General features: G+C 49.4%; 1 protein-coding gene across 1 annotated transcript in view; it reads right to left on the minus strand.

Moving 5' to 3' along the window:
• Nucleotides 1-22,472, minus strand: part of SHANK3 (SH3 and multiple ankyrin repeat domains 3) — a gene marked incomplete at both ends in the record, with an annotated part of 69,109 nt that extends 46,637 nt beyond the window's left edge. Inside the window, 9 exons of the mRNA XM_080706225.1 lie at nt 16,821-16,887; nt 17,752-17,829; nt 18,267-18,383; nt 18,477-18,644; nt 18,731-18,882; nt 18,954-19,062; nt 20,987-21,058; nt 21,910-22,113; nt 22,209-22,472. Coding sequence (XP_080562351.1) covers nt 16,821-16,887; nt 17,752-17,829; nt 18,267-18,383; nt 18,477-18,644; nt 18,731-18,882; nt 18,954-19,062; nt 20,987-21,058; nt 21,910-22,113; nt 22,209-22,472 — 1,231 coding nt within the window. The remainder of the gene's footprint in view (nt 1-16,820; nt 16,888-17,751; nt 17,830-18,266; nt 18,384-18,476; nt 18,645-18,730; nt 18,883-18,953; nt 19,063-20,986; nt 21,059-21,909; nt 22,114-22,208) is intronic.
• Nucleotides 22,473-22,701: the final 229 nt, after the last annotated feature.

Consider the following 22,701-nt stretch of genomic DNA (forward strand, 5'->3'; position numbering starts at 1 on the left):
TTTCATAGACAATTCAAGAATAATTATTAGCCGGGCATGGTGGTGCACGCTTATAATCCCAGTATTAGGGAGGCTGAGACAGGAGGATCACAGTTTGCGGACAGCCTCAGCTACTTAGTGAGGCCCTCTGCAACTCAGTGAGACCCTGTTTCAAAATAAAGAATAAAAAATGGGGCTGGGGGTGTAGCTCAGAAGTAGAATGACCCTGTGGTCAATCCCAAGTACCATAAAAAAGAATAATTATTAATAACAAGTAAATTAGGCGTGGGCATAGCTCTATCATAGACTGCTTGCCTAGCACACATAAGGCCCTGGGTTTGATTCCCTAACCCTGCCGAAAAAGAAAAAGTTAGGCAAATATAAGTGAAAGAAAAGCCTATCAGTAAACTTGTCAGAAATAATTATGTTTTATAAAATATGTCTACTTAAAAATAGTTTTGGCGGGGCATGGTGGCACACACCTGTGACTCCAGTACTTGGGAGGTTGAGACAGAAAAATCACAAGTTCACAGCCAGCATCAGCAATTTAGTGAGGCCCTCTAAAACTTAGTGAGACCCCGGTTCAAAATAAAATATAAGGAGGCTGAGACAGGAGGATCTCAGGTTTGCAGCCAACCTCAGCTACTTAGTGAAGCCCTCTAACTTACTGAGACCCTGTTTCAAAGTAAAAAATAAAATAGAGTATAGCTAAGAGTATAGCTAAGAGGTAGAATGCTCCTGGGTTCAGTCCCCAGTATCACACACGCAAAAAAAATTCAAGAATCCTTCTTTGGTCATTTAAAATCTTAGAATTAAGCTGGGCATGGTGGCAACACTTATAATCCCAGTACTTGGGAGGCTGAGACAGGAGGCTCACAGGTTCGAGGACAGCCTCAGGAAGTTTTAAGACTCTCATCAACCCAGTGAGACCCTGTTTCAAAATAAAAACAGGGCTGGGGTTGTAGCTTGGAGAATGGTCCTGAATTTAACCCAGAGTACCACCAAACACAGAAAAGAAAGAAATCTTAAAGTTATGTTAAATCAAATACTAGATATTCATTAAATATCTGAGTTCTTTCTAAGTAAGCTAAAATACAGCATGCCAGGTGTGCTGGCGCACGCTTGTAATCCCAGTACTTGGGAGGCTGAGACAGGAGGCTCACAGGTTCATGGCCAGGAAGCCTCAGCTACTCAGTGAGGTTCTCTGCAACTTAATAAGACCCTGTTTCAAATAAAGAATAACAAATTGGGCTCAGGGAATAGCTCAGAGATAGAATGCCCTGAGTTCAATCCCCAGTACCACAAAAAATAAAAAATACTTAAGCATTAGGCAGGGGTGGTGGTGCATGTCTGTAATCCCAGTACTTGGGAGGCAGAGAAAGGAAGATTAGGTTCAAGGACAGTCTCAACTTAGTGCAACCCTGTTTCCAAAAAAAAAAAAAAAAATTGGTCTAGGGGTATAGCTTAGAGCTAAAACACCCCTGGGTTTCAATCTCAATCTCCAATGCCAAAAAAAAAAAAAAACTAACGCATTAGCATTAATTGACAAACATAAGTTTAAAGTACATATACTCTGGCATCTTGTCTTTTTATTTTTTTATTGAGGATTGAACCCATGGTCATTCTATCTCCAAGCTATACCCCAGCCATTTTTATTTTTATTTTGAAACAGGGTCTCACTGGGTTGCTAAGAGTCTTACTACATTTCTGAGGCTGATCTTGAACCTGTGATCCTCCTGTGTGAGGCTCTTAAGTACTGGAATTACAGGCATGTACCACCATATCTGGATGCAACATCTTATCTTTATATTGTAGAGAAGCTACATTTATTTAGGTCTGTTAATGAAAGACATAAAAACTTATAAGGTAGTATTCATCTACAAAATGTGCTGAAAAAATAATCCACAGTGCTTACCAGTTTTCACTAGAAATTAAGGTTACAAAAAGTTGAAAATTCTAATATACATAACTAACACTTCGTGTGTGTGTGTGTGTGTGTGTGTGTGTGTGTGTGTGTGTAGTACTAGGAGTGGAACCCAGGAGCTTTCTACCTCCGGGCTATACTCCCAGACCTATTTTATATTTTATTTGGAAACAGGGTCTCACTAAATTGCTGAAGCTGGCTTCAAAACTGTGCGATCCTCCTGTCTCAGCCTCCCAAGCACGGGGATTACAAGCGTGAGCCACCATGCCTGGTTCATAACTAACACTTCTAAAAATAATACAGAAGATACTTCTGTGTGTGAAAGAAATAAGGTATGTTTTATAAAGAAAGTTGCAACTGGAAGGATGTGTTTTGATTAAGGGAAGAAAAGCAATTTCCGAGCCTAGTCTGGTGATGAACACCAGTGCTCCCAGTTACTCCAGAGGCTGAGGTGGAGTCCAAGATCAGCCTGAAGGCATACTAAGACCTGTCTCAAAGAAGGAAAAAGAGAAGGAAGAGATCTGTGTGTATACAAGTAGTGCTGAGCCCTGAACCCAAGGACACTTTAGCACTGAGCTATGTGCACCCCCGGTCCTTTTATTTTTTGTTTGAAGCTGGATTTCTCTAAGACACTGTGCACTAGTCTCGAACCTACCTTAAACCTCCTGTCTCAGCCTCCTGCAATGACGGTGCTAAAGCAGAGGGACTGTGCCACATGGAAAGAAGAGTAAGGAAAGCTGAGTGATTATAAGAAAGTTGCAGAAGTTTGTAAAATAGAAAATGTGAAGCTGGGCATAGTGGTGGTACACACCTGCAATCCCAGTACTGGGGAGGCTGACAAAGAGATCACAGGTTCAAGACCAGCCTCAGCAATAGCGAGACTACCTGTTTCAAGACAAAAAATAGTCGGGCATGGTGGCACCTGCTTGCAACCCCAATACTTGGAAGGCTAAGACAGGAGGATCGCAGGTTTGAAGTCACCCTCAGCAACTTAGTGAGACCCGGTTTCCAAATAAGAAATAAAGGTGGGCTGGCGGTATAGCTCAGACATAGAATGCCCCAGGGTGCAATCCCCAGTGTCACAACGAAAATAAAATAAGAAAAACAAAGAGTGTTAGGCGTGTAGCTCAGAGGTAGAACCTCTGGGTTCAATCATCAGTATCAAAAAAAGTTTACCTGATGAAAGGTTTTCCTTACCTTTTAAGTAACTGACCTAGAAAACAAAGATTTGTGTGCTTTTTTGTTTTGTTTTGTTTTGTTTTGGTGGTACTGGGGTGGAACCCAGAGGCTTTCTACTTCCTGACTATACTTCCAGACCTATTTTATATTTTATTTAGAAACAGGGTCTCACTAAGTTGCTGAGGCTGGCTTCAAACCTGTGCAGTCCTCCTGTCTCAGCTTCCAAGCGCGGGGATTACAAGCGTGCTCCACCACGCCCGGCTAAGATTTGTGTTTTGTCAAGATAATTTCCTGTGCTTTGTGTCATCTTTATTGGGTTGTTGGTCACTAAAGAAAACTGAGCTGGGCAAGGTGGCACACACTTATAATCCCAGCTATTCAGGAGGCTGAGGTAGGAGGATCACAAGTTTAAGGCTAGCCTCTGCAAATGAGTGAGACCCTGTCTCAAAATAAAAAGTAAAATGCACTGGGCATGGTGGCGCATGCTTGCAATCCCAGCATTTGGGAGGCTGAGACAGGAGGATCGCAGATCATGGCCAGCCTCAGCTACTTAGGCTCTCTGCAACTCAGTGAGACCCTGTTTCAAAATAAAGAATAAAAAATAGGGCTAGAGGTATAGCTCAGAGGTAGAATGCCCCTGGGTTTCATTCCCAGTACTGCAAAAAAAATTTTTTAATAAAATAAAATGAAATAAAATAAAAAGTAAAACGGGCTGGGGAAGTAGCTCAGTGGAAGAGAGCCCCTGGGCTCAATCTCCAGTGTAAGGAAGGAAAGAGGAAGAGGAGGAGAGAGACGAGCAGGAAGGCGGCAAGTGGTCTATCTTGCATATCTAGCTGGCTACAACATACTCTCTATTAAAAGAACTAATATTTTCCTGTAACTATGTAACTTACTGTTTTGCCTTCAAAATCTTTCAGTTATCAGCTGGGCAGCGTGCTATAATCCCAGCATTCAGGAAGCTGAGACCTGAAAATCACTATTAGCACACAGCCTCAGCTATTTAGTGAGGCCCTCTGCAACTTAGTGAGACCCTGTTTCAAAACAAAAATATAAACTAGGAGCCGGGTGTGGTGGCGCTGGCTTCTAAGCCCAGCATTCAGGAGGCTAAGACCAGAGGGTCTCGAACAGCCTCAGCTACTTAGGCCCTCTGCAACTCAGTGAGACCCTGTTTCAAAGTAAAGAATAAAAAATAGGGCAGGGGGTGTAGCTCAGAGGTCAAATGCCTCTCAGTTCCATCCCCAGACCCACAAAAAACAACATCAACAACAAAAGAAATATGATATAGGGCAAAGGATGTAGCTCGACCCATACACACCCAGACCCATACACACAAAAAAATCTTCCAATGATCACTTTGGTTAAATGAATATTATTTGACAATAATTTGTGATCCTACTTTGACCAAGTGTTTTTGTTTGTTTTGTTTTGGTGGTACTGGGGGTGGAACCCAGAGGCTTTCTACCTCTGGGCTATACTCCCAGACCTATTTTATATTTTATTTGGAAACTGGGTCTCACTAAGTTGCTGAGAACCTCACTAAGTAGCTGAGGCTGGCTTCGAACCCGTGTGATCCTCCCGTCTCAGCCTCCCAAACGTGGGGATTACAAGCGTGCACCACCACGCCCGACAAGTAGTTATTTTTGTGCGTATACATATATATATTTTTGGTACTGAATATTGAACCCATTCTACCTTCAGGATATACCTCCAGCCTGATTTTATTTCTTATTTGTAAACAGAGTCTCACTAGGTTTCTGGGAGCCTTGCTAAATTGCCAAGGATGGCTCTGAAATTTGCGATGCCTCTGTCTCAGCCCTCCACATACTGAGATTACAAGAACACACCACCATACCTGGATTTCTTCTTTCTTTCTTTCTTTCTCTTTTTTTTTTTTCAGTGCTTATGATCAAACCCAAAGCCTCTTAAATGCTAGGCAAGTACTCTACCACTGAGTTATTCCCTCTGCCTTTAAACCTTCTTTAGAGCTGGGCGTGGTGGCTCACGCTTGTAATCCCAGCATTTGGGAGGTTGAGATGGGAGGATCGCAGTTCGCAGCCAGCCTCAGTTACTTAGTGAGACCCTCTGCAACTCAGTGAGACCCGGTTTCAAAATAAAGAATAGAAAAAAAATAGGGCAGGGGGTGTAACTCGGAGGTCAAATGCCCCTGGGTTCCATCCCCAGACCCACAAAAAAATAAAATAAAAATAAAAATAAATAAACCTTCTTTAGTTCTATTTCTGGATGTATTACTGAAATGAGTCCTTCAAAATCATATGAAATTCCTAGAAACCTGAAATGTCTTGATATAATGCTACCAGTCATAATTACAATTACTATTTTAAGAAGTTTTATACCACAGAGAATAACCAAATTTCCTTGTCAACTCCAACATTATAATAATGAACCCTCATCAGAATTTAACCATGGCCATCATTTGGGGGGTACCGGGGACTGAACCCTGGGGCATTCTACCTCTGAGCTATACTTCCAGCCCTATTTTATTTATTTATTTATTTATTTATTTATTTTATTTTTTATTTTTTGGTGGTACTGGGGTTCCTGGAAGCCCGTCTATCTCCGGGCTACACTCCCAGACCTATTTTATTTTTGGAAACAGGGTCTCCTAAGCCAGCGCGGCTGGCTTCGAACCTGCGCGATCCTCCTGTCTCTGCCTCCCAAGCGCGGGGATTACAAGCGTGCGCCACCACACCTGGCCTATTTTATTTATTTTAAAGCAGGGCCGTGAAAAACCACCAAGGGTCTTGCTACTCTGCTGAGCTGGCCTTTAACTGATCCTCTGGTCTCTGGGATGGCAGGTGTGAGCCACCACACCCAGCTGACCATGGCCAACCTGTCTTGTCATCCATAGACTTACTATATTCATTCTCCTCTAGAATCATTAAGAACCAGCTACACTCCAAAATTGCTTCTCCTAAAGAGACTAATGGAAAGGACTTTGACAATACTGTGGAATATAGGTTTCTGACCATTTTAAGATCAATCACTAGCCTGAGTAAGAAACTGATACTGTGCATGGTGGCCCATGCCCATGGTCCCAACTACTCAGGAGGCTGAGGCAGGAGGATCCTTCAAGCCCAGGAGTTTGGGGCCAGCCCAGGAAACATAGCAAGACCCCATTTCTTTTTTTTTATTTTCTTTTTTGCAGTACTGTGGGTTAAACTCAGAAGCATTCTACTTCTGAATTACACCTCTAGCCCTATTTTTTTATTCTTATTTTTAAACAGAGTCTTACAAGTTTCAGAGGGCCTCACTAAGCATCTGAGGCTGACCATGATCCTCCTGTCTCAGCCTCCCAAGTACTGGGATTATAAATGTGCAACACCATGCCCAGCTAGCAGAATTCCATTTCTTTTTTTTTTTTTTTTTTTTGGTGGTACTAGGGTTTCTGGAAACCCCTTCTACCTCCAGGCTACACTCCCAGACCTATTTTAATACTTTTTTAAATTTGGAAACAGGGTCTCTTAAGCCAGCACAGCTGGCTTCGAACTTGCACGATCATCCTGTGTCCGCCTCCCAAGTGCAGGGATTACAAGCGTGCGCCACCACGCCTGGCAGAATCCCATTTTTTCTTCTTCTTTTTTTTTTTTTTGCAGGTCTGGGGATGGAACCCAAGGGCATTTGACCTCCGTGCTACAGCCCCTGCCCTATTTTTTATTCTTTATTTTGAAACCAGGCCTCAGCCGGGCGTGGTGGCGCACGCTTGTCATCCCCGCGCTTGGGAGGCAGAGACAGGAGGATCGCGCAGGTTCGAAGCCAGCCGCGCGCGCTGGCTTAGGAGACCCTGTTTCCAAATAAAAATGTAAAAATAGGTCTGGGAGTGTAGCCCGGAGGTAGAAGGGCTTCCAGGAACCCCAGTACCACCAAAAAAAAAAAAAAGAAAAGAAAAAAAAAGAAACCAGGCCTCACTGAGTTGCAGAGGGCCTCACTAAGTAGCTGAGGCTGTTCGCGAACTGTGATCCTCTGGACTCAGCCTCCCGAATGCTGGGATTACAAGCGTGAGCCACCATGCCCGGCAGAATCCCATTTCTTAAGAGAGAAAAAAGAATAAAAAGAAGACACTTGTGTTTTGGTGAAGCTGCTAACAAAAATCAAGGCAGAACAAGAATTAATAATAATATGTAACTGAAAACTGACAAGGACAATGATTTTCTGCCTGTATCTAATTTTTTGTGTGTGCATGCATACAGCACTGGGGATGGAACCCAGGGATATTCTACCTCTAAACTACACTCCAGTCCTCTGTCACTTTTTGAAACAGGATCTCACTGGTTAATGAAGAGGCTCACAATGCTAAGACCATCCTCCTGTCTTAGTCTCCCAAGTACTGGGATTACAAGCGTGCACCACTACACCTGATTCTTGAAAGTTTTTATGGCAGTTTTAATGTTTTATTCTACAGGTATAAAAATAGATTTTCCTTTTCTTTTGAGCTATTTATAGGTTGCAATATGATAAATTGTACTTTTGTGAGTATATATGAAAATATTTTCCCTACCTGATCCTCTAGAATTTGGAAAGCAAATCATATGTTTTTTTTTTTTTTTTTTTTTTTTTGCAGGTCTGGGGATGGAACCCAGAGGCATTTGATCTCTGAGCTACACCCCCTGCCCTATTTTTCATTCTTTATTTTGAAACAGGGTCTCACTGAGTTTCAGAGGGCCTCATTTAGTAGCTAAGGCTGTCCGCGAACCCTGATCCTCTGGTCTCAGCCTCCCGAATGCTGGGATTACAAGCGTGTGCCACCATGCCTGTCATATGCATTTATACTAGACAATAATTATTTGCATGTCTTTGATAAAATATGTTTTCTTTACAATGGGTTACACCTGGAATCACCAGTTATATTACCAGCTTTGACTGCAAAGTCTCATCCGATACAGTGCAGGGATGCTGCCTTCGCGGGTTCCCCACCTCACAGTGGGTGAATAAAAGCCGTGCTTTCTGGCAAGTCCAAAACTGTTGAGGTATTATGAGGAACTCAGGAGACAGAATTCACCTACATCTCTAAGTACAGCAGGCAAAGCCTAAAGTTTTCCTTGACGGGCTTTTTTTGTTTGTTTGTTTGTTTGTTTGTTTTTGCGGGTTTGGGAATGGAACCCAGGGACATTTGACCTCCGAGATACACCCCCTGCCCTATTTTTTTTTTTTTATTCTTTATTTTGAAACCAGGTCTCACTGAGTTACAGAGGGCCTCACTAAGTAGCTGAGGCTGTCCGTGAACCGTGATCCTCCGGTCTCAGCCTCCCTAATGCTGGGATTACAAGCGTGCACCACCACACCCAGCTCAGGATGTTTTATTCTTGAAAGACTTTTTTCAAAAATCCATTCTAGCTGGACATTGTTGTGCACACTTGTAATCCCAGTACTTGGAAGGCTGAGACAAAAGGATTGCAGGTTCGAGGCCAGCCTCAGCTACTTAGCGAGGTCCTCTGAAACTTAATGAGACCCTGTTTCAAAATAAAGAATAAAACACAGGGCTGGGGTATAGCTCGGAGGTAGAATGCCCCTGGGTTCCACCCCCAGCACAATAATATTAATAATAACAATTAATAATTAATAATAATAATAATAATTCTAGCAAAACAAACTTAAACAGAGCCTATATGGCCAGGCATGGTGGTGCAGGCCTGTAATTCCAGTACTAGGGAAGCTGAAACAGGAGAATCACAGTTCAAACCCAGCCTCAACAACTTAGTGAGACCCTGTTTCAAAATAAAATAAGCCTGGGGATATAGCTTAGGGATAGAACTCCCCTGAGTTTAATCCTTAGTACCAATAACTAAAATAAATAAATAAATAAATAAATAAATAAATAAAGCCTATGTGATCAACTATTATTCTTGCTGCATGTTTGTAAATAACCAAGCTTTATGAAACTAAATTATTTTTCAATCAAATCAGTTTTACTCATTGTCTTTGGTAGAAACTGGGATGACTATAGACAGAAAAATATGCTTCAGAAGTAAACTACAGCACACCTGTTATTATACTGTAACCTTGCTCTTGTTTCGAATTTGTCTACCTGCAGACAGAACTGGATTCTGAATTTTTCTAGATTCCTCTGATCTAATTTTCTCCCATTTTTCCAACTTGGAATCACTAAGAATAACTTCTCTGTTCCTGAAACCTGACAGGTTGGAAGAAGACACCTTGATACAATTTCAGGGACTGACCTCACACCTGAGCCTGAGCCCCAGGAGAGAGTTCAGCAAGATGCCCAAGACCATACCCCGGATGTTCAAACTGCAAGTGAACATGGGCTTTGTGCTGAATCTAGAAATCTCAGCTGACTTCCCTGAACTCAGGCTGAATCTACAATTTATTACAGTCGCTGACCTTGGCTTTCCTTTGGTTCCATAGAAATATCAGTTGCTTTAGCTGGCGGGGAACCTGGCTCAGGACACCTGCAGGCCCTGGGGCCAAGGGCATCTCCACTGAGTCTGCTCTCTCAAGGGCCTTGAGTGTGCTCACAGCCATCAACAGGATGTCAGCTGCTCACAGTGGTCAGAGCGGCAGACGCAGATGGATGACAGAGGACCTCTTCTCCAGCCTCATGTGCGCTGCACTATTCCACTCACCAGAAGACAGCCAGCAATGGTGTATTTATGCCCAGTTTTAGCCAGTTTCACATAAATCACTAAGAGAGGGAAATTGGATTTTTTTTTAATTCGTGTGTGTGGAGGGGGTACTGGGGTTCCTGGAAACCCTTCTACCTCAAGGCTACACTCCCAGACCAATATATATATATTTTATAATTTGGAAACAGTGTCTCTTAAGCCAGGGCAGCTGGCTTCGAACCTGCGTGATCCTCCTGTCTCCGCCTGGCAACCACAGGGATTACAAGCGTGCGCCACCACACCCAGCTAAATTCTTTTTCTTTTTTTAATTTTTCAGTACTGGGGGTAGAACCCAGGGGCATTCTACCTCTGAGCGTCAACCCCAGCCCTATTTTTTATTATTTATTTTGAAACAGGGTCTCACTGAGTTGCAAAGGAACTCACTAAGTAGTAGCTGAGGCTGTACTCGAACCGCAATCCTGTTTCAGCCTCTCAAATGCTGGGATTACAAGCATGTGCCACCATGCCTGGCTTTTTTTTTTTTTAATTCTTTTTTTTTTTTTTGCGGGTCTGGGGATGGAACCCAGGGGCATTTGACCTCCAAACTACACCACCTGCCCTATTTTTATTCTTTATTTTGAAACCGGGTCTCACTGAGTTGCAGAGAGCCTCACTAAGTAGCTGAGGCTGTCCGCGAACCGTGATCCTCCAGGTCTCAGCCTCCTGAATGCTGGGATTACAAGCATGCGCCACCACGCCCGGCTTATTTTTTAATTCTAATAGAAAAAAATATTCTAATAGAGAAGCCATTAGATGGGGGTGGCTCTGCTTCAAATTCCCATATGAACAAACCTCAGCCCCACAGAAAAAGAAAACTAAAAGTAGAAACACCAGTCAGAAACTGCCAGCTAACTTCTAACCAATTAAAATATTTGTCCTGCCTCTGCATAGACTTTTAAATTTCTTCATCCCTTGTACCCCATTCATGAGAATATCCAAGTCTTTAAAATTGATGCATGCTTAAGTTTTCCCCTTATGATAGTAAACCCTAGTGACCTTGGGTTTGGATGCTTAGATATGACATCAAAAAACATGTATAATAGCCTGGTACATTGACACCCACCTGTAATCCCAGTACTTTAGAGGCTGAGACATGAGGATCACAGGTTCAAGGCCAGCCTCAGCAACTTAGCCAATGCCTCAGCAACTTAGTGAGACCCTGCTTCAAAATAAAAAATAAAAAGAGTTGGGGATATAGCTCAGAAGTAAAATGCCCCTAGGTTGATCCCTAGTACAAAAAAAAAAAAAAAAAAAAAGAGCCAGGCACAGTATGAGAGTGAGGGCTTGCAGCCCCAGCACTCAGGAGGCTGAGATGGGAGGATCCCTTGAGGCCAGAGTTGAAGACCAACCTGAGCAACACAGGGAGACTACAAGTCAAAAACAAAGAGATACACTGGATTTCATATTGTTAAAAAAACATTATCAAGAAAGCACTAGGGGCCGGGCGTGGCGGCACACTTTATAATCCCAGCATTCTGGAGGCTGAGACTGGAGGATTGCGGTTTGCAGACAGCCTCAGCTACTTAGTGAGGCCCTCTGCAACTTAGTGAGCCCCCGTTTCAAAATAAAAAATAAAAAAAAATAGAGCAGGGGGAGTAGCTCGGAGGTCAAATGTCCCTGGGTTCCATAGAGTGTTTACTTAGCATATGCAAGGCCCTGAGTTTGAGCCCAAGCACCACAAAAGAAAGAAGAAATAAAAAATAATGTTACAAGACAACCTACTAGACAGAGAAAATACTTATAAACCACCTACTTGATAAGAGGTTAGAATTCAGAAAATGTAAAGAATTCTCAAAAGTCAACCAAAAAAAAAGGAAAAATGGACAAATTAGCCAGGCATGGTGGTGCACACTTGTAATCTAAATACTTGGGAGGCTGAGATAGGAGGATCACAGGTTTGAAGCCAGCCTCGGCAACTCAGTGAGGCCCTCCACAACTTACTGAGACCCTGTTTCCAAATAAAATATAAAAATAGGCCTGGGGGTAGAGCCCAGATGTAGAAAGTCCCTGGGTTCCATCCCCAGTACCAAATAAATAAAGTAAGTAAATGGCAAAAGACTTAATATTTTTCCAAAGGCACACAAATGACCAATAAGTTCACCAAAGAATTACTATTCCCTGACAATTCCACTCCTAAGTACACACCCAAAGGAACTGAAATCAGGTATTCATATAAACACATGTCCACACATGTTCATGATAACAATACTGGTAATACTTAAAAGGCAGAAATAAAGCAGGTGTAGCCAGGCATGGTGACACACACTTGTAATCTCAGTACTTGGGAGGTGGAGACAAAAGAGAATCACAAGTTTGTGGCCAGCCTCAGCTATTTAGTGAGGCCTTCTGCAACTTAATGAGACCCTGTTTCAAAATAATAAAAGGGAGGGCTGGGAAGCAGGGCATAGTGGTAAATGCTTGTAATCCCAGCATTTGGGAGGCTGAGACAGGAGGATTGTGGTTCGCAAACAACTTCAGCTACTACTTATTGAGGCCCTTTGCAACTCAGTGAGACCCTATTTCAAAATAAAGAATAAAAAAATAGGGCTGGGGGTATAGCTCAGAGGTAGAATGCCCCTGGGTTCCATCACTAGTACTGGAAAAAAAAAAAAAAAAAGAAGCCAGATGTGACCATGCACACCTGTAGTCCTAGTAACTCTGGAAGCTGAGACAGGAGGATCCCAAGTTTGAGGTCAGCCTGGGCAACTTAGTGAGAGCTGTCTCAAATTCAAAAATTTTTTTAAAGGGTCAGGGGTATAGCTCAGTGGCAGAGCACTTGCCTAGCATGTATGAGGCCCTGGGTTCCATCTCCAGGACCAAAGGGGTCAAAAAAGGTGGAAACAATCTACATATCTATCAGTAAATGAATTTACAAACAAAACGTTATATATACACACAATGAACTTATTCAGCCATAAAAAGGAATAAAATAGTGATATACCCTACAAGGTAGATGAAACTCAAAAACATGTTGAATAGTGGGCATGGTGGCACACACCTGTAATCTCACTGCTTGCGAGGCTGAGACAGGAGGAGCACAGGTTCAAGGGCTATCTCAGCAACTTAACAAGACCCTCAGCAATCTAGTGAGACCCCATTTTGAAATAAAAAATAAAAAGTGTTGCCAGGCATGGTGGTACATGATTGTAATCCTAGCATTTGGGAGGCTGAGAAAAGAGGATAGCTTGCAGGCAGCCACAGCTAATACTTAGTGAGGCCCTTTGCAATTCAGTGAGACCCGGTTTCAAAATAAAGAATAAAAAATAGGGTTGGGGGTGTAGCTTGGAGGTAGAATGGCCTTGGGTCCAATCCCCAATACCACAAAAAATAAATAAATAAAAAAGTGTTGATGAAGCTTAGAGGTAGAATGCCCCTGGGTTCAATCCCCAGAATTAAAAAATTAAATTAAATTAAATTAACAAACATGTTGAATTAAAGAAGGCAAACAGCCGGGCGTGGTGGCGCACGCTTGTCATCCCCGCACTTGGGAGGCGGAGACAGGAGGATCGCGCAGGTTCGAAGCCAGCTCCACTGGCCTAGGAGACCCTGTTTCCAAATAAAAATATAAAAAATAGGTCTGGGAGTGTAGCCCGGAGGTAGAAGGGCTTCCAGGAACCCCAGTACCACCAAAGAAGAAGAAGAAGAAGAAGAAGAAGAAGAAGAAGAAGAAGAAGAAGAAGAAGAAGAAGAAGAAGAAGAAGAAGCCGCCGCCAAACATAAAGGGTCACATTGTATTATTCCATTTATAAGAAATAGCAAGAAAAGCCGGGCGTGGTGGCGCACGCTTGTAATCCCCGCGCTTGGGAGGCAGAGACAGGAGGATCGCGCAGGTTCGAAGCCAGCCGCGCGCGCTGGCTTAGGAGACCCTGTTTCCAAATAAAAAAAAAAAATGTAAAAATAGGTCTGGGAGTGTAGCCCGGAGATAGAAGGGCTTCCAGGAACCCCACTACCACCAAAAAAAAAAAAAAAAAAGAAAAAGAAATAGCAAGAAAAGGTAACTCCAAAGAGACCAAGTATGTTCGCGGCTGACAGAGTGGGGAGAGGGTAATACAGAGTAACTGCTTACTGCAGCTGAGGTTTTCTTTCTTTTTTTTTTTTTTTTTTGGTGGTACTGGGAATAGAACCCAGGGGCCTTCTACCTCTGGGCTATACTCCCAGACCTATTTTATATTTTATTTGGAAACAGGGTCTCTTAAACCAGCTGAGGCTGGCTTCGAACCTGTGCGATCCTCCTGTCTCAGCCTCCCAAGCACGGGGATTACAAGCGTGCGCCACCACGCCCGGCTTGAGGTTTTCTTTTAGGGAGAAGAAAATGCTTTAGAATTCAACAGAATTGGCTGTACAACACTGAATATAAGAAATGCCACCGAAAGCCATGTGTGGTGGCGCACGCTTGTGATCCCCGCACTTGGGAGGCTGAGACAGGAATATCACATAGGTTGGGAGCCAGCCGCAGCTAATTAGTGGAGACCCTGTTTCCAAATAAAATATAAAACGCCGGGCGTGGTGGCGCACGCTTGTAATCCCCACGCTTGGGAGGCGGAGACAGGAGGATCGCGCAGGTTCGAAGCCAGCCGTGCTGGCGTAAGAGACCCTGTTTCAAAAATATAAAATAGGTCTGGGAGCGTAGCCCGGAGGTAGAAGGGCTTCCAGGAACCCCAGTACCACCAAAAAAAATAAAAAAATAAATAAATAAATAAATAAATAAATAAAATAGGTCTGGGAGTATAGCCTGGAGGTAGAAAAGCCCCTGGATTCCACCCCCAGTACCACAAAAAAAACAAAAAAGAAATGCCACTGAACTGTTCAACTAAAATAATTAATTTTATGTTACCTATATACAGACACAATTAAAAAGGAGAGAGAAAGAAAACACAGGCTGAAGGCTTGGCTTTGGCCTGGGGACATCCACACCACTGTTACTCCAAGGGTCCTGGAGGGCCACGGAGCTTCCACCCTCAGACCCACCCAGGCCTGCGGAGTCAGAGCCGCACTGAGCCACCTCTGGGGAGTTGCCATGCCGGCACTTTCTGCTCCACTTCTGACTTTTGTCACACGTGCTGTGGGAACAGCAAGTTTGTGAACACATGTGTGCACACCTAAGAGACAACACGCCCCGGTGACAGAGGCAACCACTGCCAGGCCAGGGTCACTGCAGGAGCCCTGCGGGCCTAGGGGATGTCCTGCCTGCGGGGGGCACAGCTCCCCCTGGCAGTGGGGCCTCCCTGAGGAAGAGGGAGCAAAGCAGGTGGGCAGAGCCCCTCCCGCTCCTGTGTGCAGGAGCAAGTGTCCCAGCAGTGATGTGCACAAGGACAGACCTGGATCCCCAGGCAAGCACGCTGGCCCTGCCATATACTCCCCACCCCAGGCCTGGGCTCCCTTCTCTGTAACAGAGCCCCAAAATCACGCTTCAGGGGTTTTAAGAGACAGGGCTCGCAGTACATCTCATCCCGAGTGCCTCACCCTGCACACAGGGATATCTGGCTGTCACCCAAATGTCTGTGACATCCAAGAGGGGAAGGACGAGTGGCCGGCGGAGCTGAGATGCACAGAAGCGTGGGGGATGCAGATGCCCACTCTGTACTGCTCAGGGGCGGAGTGCATCACTGCAACAGAGCAAGCACAGCCAGGCCAGGGGAACAGCAATCCCAGAGGCCCTGGGTAAGAGGCCTGGATCATAAGCAAGAATGCCCTCCAAACCCCTGGACAAAGGCAACCTACCCCCAGACTCCAGCCCCACGCAGAACTGAATGCCAAAGGAGGCCACAGTGGGGAGGGGATGCAATACCACCATACAAGACCACATTCTCACTTGGAGAAAAGTAGGCACCTGAACCTAGGTAGCTTTTCCTTAGCTGCAAAGTCACAGGCAAAAGAGAAGGCCCCACAACATCCACAAAGGCTGCCCAGGTAATTGCCACCTCCAGCACCTATTAACCAAAGCTGACTACAATTGTCTCCTGCCCTAATTCCAATCCCAAACTGCACCACAGTTCTTTCCTGGTCTGAACCTAGCTAGCTTGTAAGAAGCCAGCTCTGCTAGCTTTTAAGAAGCTCCACACAGATGCCTCAGTCCTGTGGAGAGTCCACCCACACCCCAGGCAGCATCCCAGCCCTCCACCTGCTGGAGCTGGAAGGATTCGTAACCAGGCTTTATAGGGGAAGAATTTCAGGGACATTCCAGAGAGGAAGGGACCCTAACCGTGACATTAACCTTAAGCCCTGTCAAAAGTGCAACCTGGGCCCTGACCACAATGCACATTAGAACCAAGTGAGATCCTAACCTACACCAGCTCCAGCTCAGTCCTGTACACTGTCACATTTTAAAAAAAAACTAAAAGGGATACAACAGGACATCCCAAGAAAACACTCATGGCAGGAAGGAAGCCAAGGGCCCAAGTTCCAGAAAGAGACACAGGCAGGAAAAGCCAGATCCAGCCAAGGAATGGAGGGACCCAGGTGGCTGAGGGGCGGCCAGTCCCCTTTCCCAGGCTCCACCAGCCCCAGCCACCACACACAGATCAATCCAGCCTGGCACCACATGCCCTAGAGGTGAAGGCTGGGCCCTCCACCCAGCCCTGGGCCTGCACTATACAAGCAGAGGCCAATCTTCCCTCTATAACCACAAGTCACCCTCAAACCAGGCCTCCCTTGACACACTGCCACCGCAAGCTCAAAGCCCTCACCCAACCTCAGCCTTCCTGTAATCACCGTGCTGTTTTCTGCGTGTTCATTCATGATACCTTGTCAGAGCAGAGCATGATATGGCCACCGCAGTGCCACTCATGATCCAGGCTCAAGTCAGGTCCATGGCCACATGTGCCCAGAAAGCCCTTCCTAGGACCCAACAGAAAATACCTGAACCTGACCCTAATGTCCATCCTAAGCCCAGTGCCAGCCCAGTCCACAGCCCAAACCTAGCCATGGTTGGCCTTGAAACTTTTGTCCTGTTGGCACAGGCGTGTCTGCATGCATTCCCAGGGTCCAAGGGCCACCCACAGATCACTGGCTTGGGGGTGGGGCCCTTGTTACGCTGCCACTGCCCCTGACTACTGCACAGATCCACATTGGACAGGAACCCACAAGTGGGCAGAACTCACCGACATCTGAGTCTTTGTGGGTCTTGATGACCTCTGCAAGCTCAAAGTTCCCTGCAATGATGGCCACCTAGGAGACAGGAAGGTCAAGGCATGAAGGGCCGGAAGGAGGCCTGCATACTTAGACACTTCCATCCCAAATACTCCTTCTCCATCCAAAGTAGGGTCTTCCTCTCCAGGCTGCCTCCTTCTCAAGTCACAACACTCCTGTCTAGTGGGGATATAACCAGTTACAGACAAGAGGTGCCAATGCCACATGCATACCTCCTAACTATAACTAGGGTGACCCACCAGCAGTTCTCCTAGGGTAGAGGGGCTTCCGGAACAGGAGACAGAACTAAAAACAATGGGACACTAACCTGCTATGAAAACTGGTATGCCTTACACGACTATCTTTCCTGCCTCAGCCACAGCCCCAGAGGCCCAAGCTGTCACCGGCTCTTCTCTCCTGTGCCCCTGCGCCTAGTCATCTGACAGGCCCTAGCGAATCTACTGTGGCTTATATCCCCTTGACCACACAGCCAGGCATCCTGGCCTCTCCTGCACCTCTGAGAAACCATCCCCTTAATGTCCCTGGACTGCCCCGACTACAGGCCCTGGGCTAGGCATCAGTCCAGCTGTCCTCAAGAGTCTAACCAGCCTGGACACACAGAGGACTCAAAAGCATCACCTGGGTCCTACCCATGCCTGCTCTTCTGTCTTCTTACCTCCCTCACCCTCAGCCCTCCAATCCCTCTCTCCCTGGACAGGGGATACGGAGAACCACACATCCATCACCCTACACATGTAGGTGGGCACAGCAATGGCCCACCCCACCTCCACTTCCTATGGCAACCTGGGGTGGGCACATCCTTCTTCCTCCCATGTTCAGAAAAGCAGTTACACCAAGACAAGCAGGTACCCCCAATTCATACACCTGTGAACTACCATGTACCTGGAAGGCTGTCTGGCTGTTGTAATTGCGGACATCCTTATTGGCTCCTCGGAAAAGCAGGACCCGGGCACAGCTCTCCTGTTGGGAGGCAAGGGTCACACTGGGTGGCTGGAGAGATGGAGCTGGGGTGTGTGAGTACAGGAATCACACACACAGATTTCCACGCCACACATGGGCCAGAGATGTAGACATGGCAGGTCCTACCTGCCCAGAGGGCCTACAATGCCTAGCTCACACCCGCTTGTTCAGAACACACACACACACACACACACACACACACACACACACACAAAACATGTATGTGTGTTCAGGGAACAGACTACACGTGTAGACCCACAAGGCCATCCTGAAACCACAACTCACCACAGAATACAACACACACAGGAAAGGCCTGCAAGCTGGGATATAGAGACTCCTGTATGCAGACACACGTGTGCATGTGCACATATACGCACACACTTTGCTGCACACAAGGTAGGCAGTGTGCCCCACAGGGATAGCATGCATAGGCGCACCTGGTTGTAGAGTGCACAGATGTGCAGGGCTGTGTTCCCCGAGGCGTTCTGGGCGCCCATGTTGGCTCCATAGAACAGCAGGTGTTCCAAGTGCTGCACATGCCCGAAGCGGCAGGCCTGGGGAGGAGGGGGGTGCTGCGGCGTCCAGGGCAGGGCCGGTCCCCACCCAGCCAGGCCAGGCCCAGGCCCACCCTCGCGCTTCCTCCGCACCTGGTGGATCTCCTGCCAGCCATTTTCGTCAGTGGTCCCCAGCTGTGCGTGATCATGGAGAAGCAGCTCGCAGCAGAGGGCGTCCCCGCCTCCCAGGGCACTGTGGTACAGGGGCGTCAGGCCTCGGCTGTCTTTGTAGTCGGGAGAAGCGCCCAGGTCCAGCAGAGTCTGAGAGTGAGGCAGCTCAGCATCCCGGACGGGCCCAGCCTCCCCCCCTCAGGCCATGCACCCTTCCAGCCCAGGCCCCTGCTGACCGTCAGCGCCCCCGCATTCCGCTGGCGGGTGGCACAGTGCACAGCGGTTAGCCCGTCGCGGGTGCGGAAGTCCAGGTGAGCACCGCCGTTCCTTAGCACCTTCAGCAGGTCTGTGGCATTATCCAGCTGGGCCGCCAGGCTCAGAGGGCACTCTGCGTTCAGGACGGATGAAAGTTAGGGTCTAGCCACTCAAAGGACAGACCCTCCCTGCTCTGCTTCTCACCTCCTGAATCAGGGTCGTGGAAATTGGGGTCCAGCCCTTTGTCCAGCAGGCGAGCTACCTTCTCTGTGCTGTGCAGCTGGACATAGTCCATGAACTTCTTCAGGTTTGCCTGGAATACCAACTATCCTAGTCAGCTGGGTGCCAGGGCCATGACCATCCAACCACGCCACCCCTTCTCCAGCAAACCTCAGGCCACCTGCAAGGCGCCCACTGCTGCACCCACCAGTCTGACCTGTCACCCTGCCAGCTCGCTCACCCTGAGCGCCACACTTCACACCAGCTCTGACTTATAGCTGCCTGAGTTGATGGCACTGCTCAACACCCTTCCCTACCTCCTAATGCCTGAGCGCACCCAGCCAGCCCCACCACAGCTAGGTTGCCTCATCGTTCCCACACAATCCATGCCCTCCACCTCAGCAGCTTCCCCAGCTGTCTTCTGGCCCCCGTGCCTCACCCTGCACAGACCGGAAGAGACCCAAGTCCACTGGGCAGGAGCCAGTCCTTAGCAGCCCCAAATCAATCACTCCCAAGGCTCCTCCCCTCCCCTCCTTGGTCATCAACTCACACCACAGCCCCGCAAGGGCTGCTGTACCAGGACTTCTCCTTTACCTGCTCACCCAGTCATGCATCAGTTCACCCAGCAAAGCCTCACTAGCCCCAGCTGGTGGCAGGGATGCCACACACACAAGATAAGGCAACTGGGCCAGGGACTCCGGACACATGGGTGTGCGTCTGAGGCAGGAGAGCACCTGAGGAACGCTGCCACAGGCTGGGCAATGCGACGGGAGGGAGGGTGTTCACAACACGAAAGGGCCCGTGCAAAGCTTCGGGGTGGGGGGACCCCTCAGCAGACCCAGGGGCAGGCCCGCTGGAACCCAGGCAGACAAGACTCATCCCCAAACAAGCATAACTCACTGGGAAGCAAGGTGCTCAGAGGAGAGGTCTGGGGAGAGAGGGAACCTCAGGGCAGGGACCCAAGGCAACAGGACCAGTGCAGAGAGACAGGGACCTTTCTAACGTGGTCTCTGCCCAGCCAGAACCAGGCCACTGACCAGCCTGGGGTAGCAGAAAAGCTTAGCACAAGCCAGGCATGGTGGCACACACTGGTAATCCCAGTACTTGGAAGGCTGAGACAGGAGGATTGCAGGTTCAAGGACAGCCTCCGCAAGTCATGAGCCTCTCATCAACCTAGTGAGACATTGATTCGAAACAAGAATAGAACAGGGCTGGTGATGTACCTGGGAGGTAGAAGGCCCCTGAGTTCAAGCCCCAGTACAAAAAGGAAAAAGAAACAAAGGAAGGCCCGGCACAGCCATCTGAAGATCTGGGGTCCCAGGGCATGAGGACCCCCTTCTGGCTCCAGAGCCATCAGTGAAGTGTCCAGCAAGCAAACACAGCCTAGCTGGGGCAGGGCTCAGAGAGTCTGCCTGTGCCAAGGGGCTGTGGCACCTATCTTGCCCCCAAGAAATTCAGAGGAGGTAGCATGGTAACCCCAAAGAGTATATGGGGTCAGGCCCCCTTGGGTGGCACCCAGCAGTAAAGACACCTCACAAGTGTGCCAGGGCAAAGGCATAAAGACAGACCATCTGGGCCCAGCTGTTTGGCTATACAATCACAGCAGGTGATCTGACCCCCCCAGCGCCATTTCCTTGCCTGTGAAATGTGGTAAGAGCCCCAAGAAAAGACTTAATGCCTAGTCACAGTAGTGTCCATCAGCTGGACACTAGCGCCGCGGCCTCTCGTCCCCAACGGTCACCCATCAGAGACTCCTATGCTTCTCTCCCACCTTCACAGGACACTCCGCCCCAGGCCAGACACCAGCAAGGGTCTAATCTGACTGGCGCACACTGGGACCAGCCACCTAAATGTAGGCCTGGTATCTGTGCCCAGCCCTCCTGAAGGCCCTGAGCCCTGCTCTGGACCCCTGACAATAGGAGACAGCAGAATGGCCAAAACTGAAGGGACCACTCTCAGCCCAAGCCAGAGTGGGGGCAGGGGCTATGGGGTACCCCTCCCCACAACAGGCCCATTACCTTGGTGTGCAGTTTTGCAAACTGCTTGTCATCAATGAGGTTCTGGGCATAAACCCGCCGCTTGTATCGAAACTGGTCAGAGAAAGAAAAGGGGGAGAGAAGGCGCCACCCCGGTGAAGTGAGCAAGTGAGCCCCCACCACGCCACTCTCTGCCCTCACCACACAGATCCCCTGCCCACACCTCAGCCAGGCGCCACCCCAGGGCCACACAAGCCCGGCACAGGGAGCCAGGGAGAGAGCCGCCTCCAGAGGCGTGGTGAGTGCCCAGCTGTCCTACCCGTAAGCCCACCCCTGCCTCCTTCCCGTCCCAGGAGTCCCGGGGACCCCACTTCTCTCCCAAGAGCTGACCCCTCCTCGACTCGCCCTCTCTGAGCAGAACCGCCCTTTTCCGCGGCGGCCTATGGAGTCCAGGTCGACTTCGAGCTCGACTACCCTTAACCCTTGTCTCAGTGCCCATCTGGGTTGTGCCCTCCCGCAAACTCCAGGCCCTCACTGTCCGATCTGCTCCGTGCCTGGGAGAGCCTATAGCCTCGACTGTTCAGAGGACAACACAGGCCCGTTTTAGGAGACCTGAAGTGGGGACAGAGGTAAAATGTGCACACGGGCAGCGCCGCTCACACCCACGCCCACTCGGGTACTCCCTCCTCACACTTCTGGATGCCCACGGCACGAGCGGCTCAAACCGCTCCTGCACACGCTCCTGCACACGCTCCTGCACACGCTCCTGCACACGCTCCTGCACACGCTCCTGCACACGCTCCTGCACACGCTCCTGCACACGCTCCTGCACACGCTCCTGCACACGCCGCGACTCCGCGCCGGGCCGCGCTGCGCGTGCGGCACACAGCTCGGCCCACGGGCGCCCCGCCGCCGGCCGGCCCCCTCCGGGCCGCACCCAGCGCCCCCGCCGCCGGCGCCCGCACCTCCAGGTAGGGCAGGGGCGTGTCCAGGTTGGGCGGGTAGTCCTGCAGCAGCCGCTCCTCGTCCAGGAACTTGCCGGCGCGGCCCCGGGAGGGCGGCTGGAAGAGCCCGTAGTTGAGCGCGTCCTGCAGGCGGTGGCTGAGCGCGCAGAGCACGCGCTGCTTGGCGGCCCACACGGGCGCGGCGGGGTCCAGGCGCAGGCACTTCTGCGGGGAGCGGGCCGTGAGCCAGGCCCCGCCCCGGGGCGGGCGCCGAGGGTCGCGCGGGGGAGGCGGGCGCGGGGGTCCGGGCGGGGGCTCACCGTCTGCTGCAGGTCCGGGATGCCGACGCGCACGACCGCGGCGCTGGCCCCGGGGCCGTCCATCCCCGCGCCCGGGCCCGGGCCGCTCGGGGCCGCAGAGGGGGCGCGCGGGGACTCGGCGCGGCGCCCCGGCCCCCCCTGGCCCCCCGCCGGGGCCCCGCCGGCCGCGCTGCGCGGGAGGGGGCCGGGGGGGGCCGCGGCGGACGGCGGCTCCGGGGGCTCGGCGGCGGCGGCGGCGGCGGCGGCGGCGCGGCTCAGCTGCATCGGCCCCGGCTGCGCTCGGCTGCTGCCTTCCCGGGCGGGGGCGGCGGGGGGAGGGGTCGGGCCGGGCGCGGCGGGGGCGGGGGCGGGGGCGGGCGGCGGGGTCCCGCGGGCGGGGGCGGGGGCCGGGCTGGCGGGCGGGGGGGGCGGGGGCGGGCGGCGAGGACGGCGCCGCGCTCCGGCTGCAGGCGCCCCGCGGACCACCGGGCGAGGGGCGGCGGGTCCTGGACCT

Source organism: Muscardinus avellanarius, assembly GCF_963383645.1.
Source record: "Muscardinus avellanarius genome assembly, chromosome: 11".
In the NCBI taxonomy this organism is placed as follows: domain Eukaryota; kingdom Metazoa; phylum Chordata; class Mammalia; order Rodentia; family Gliridae; genus Muscardinus; species Muscardinus avellanarius.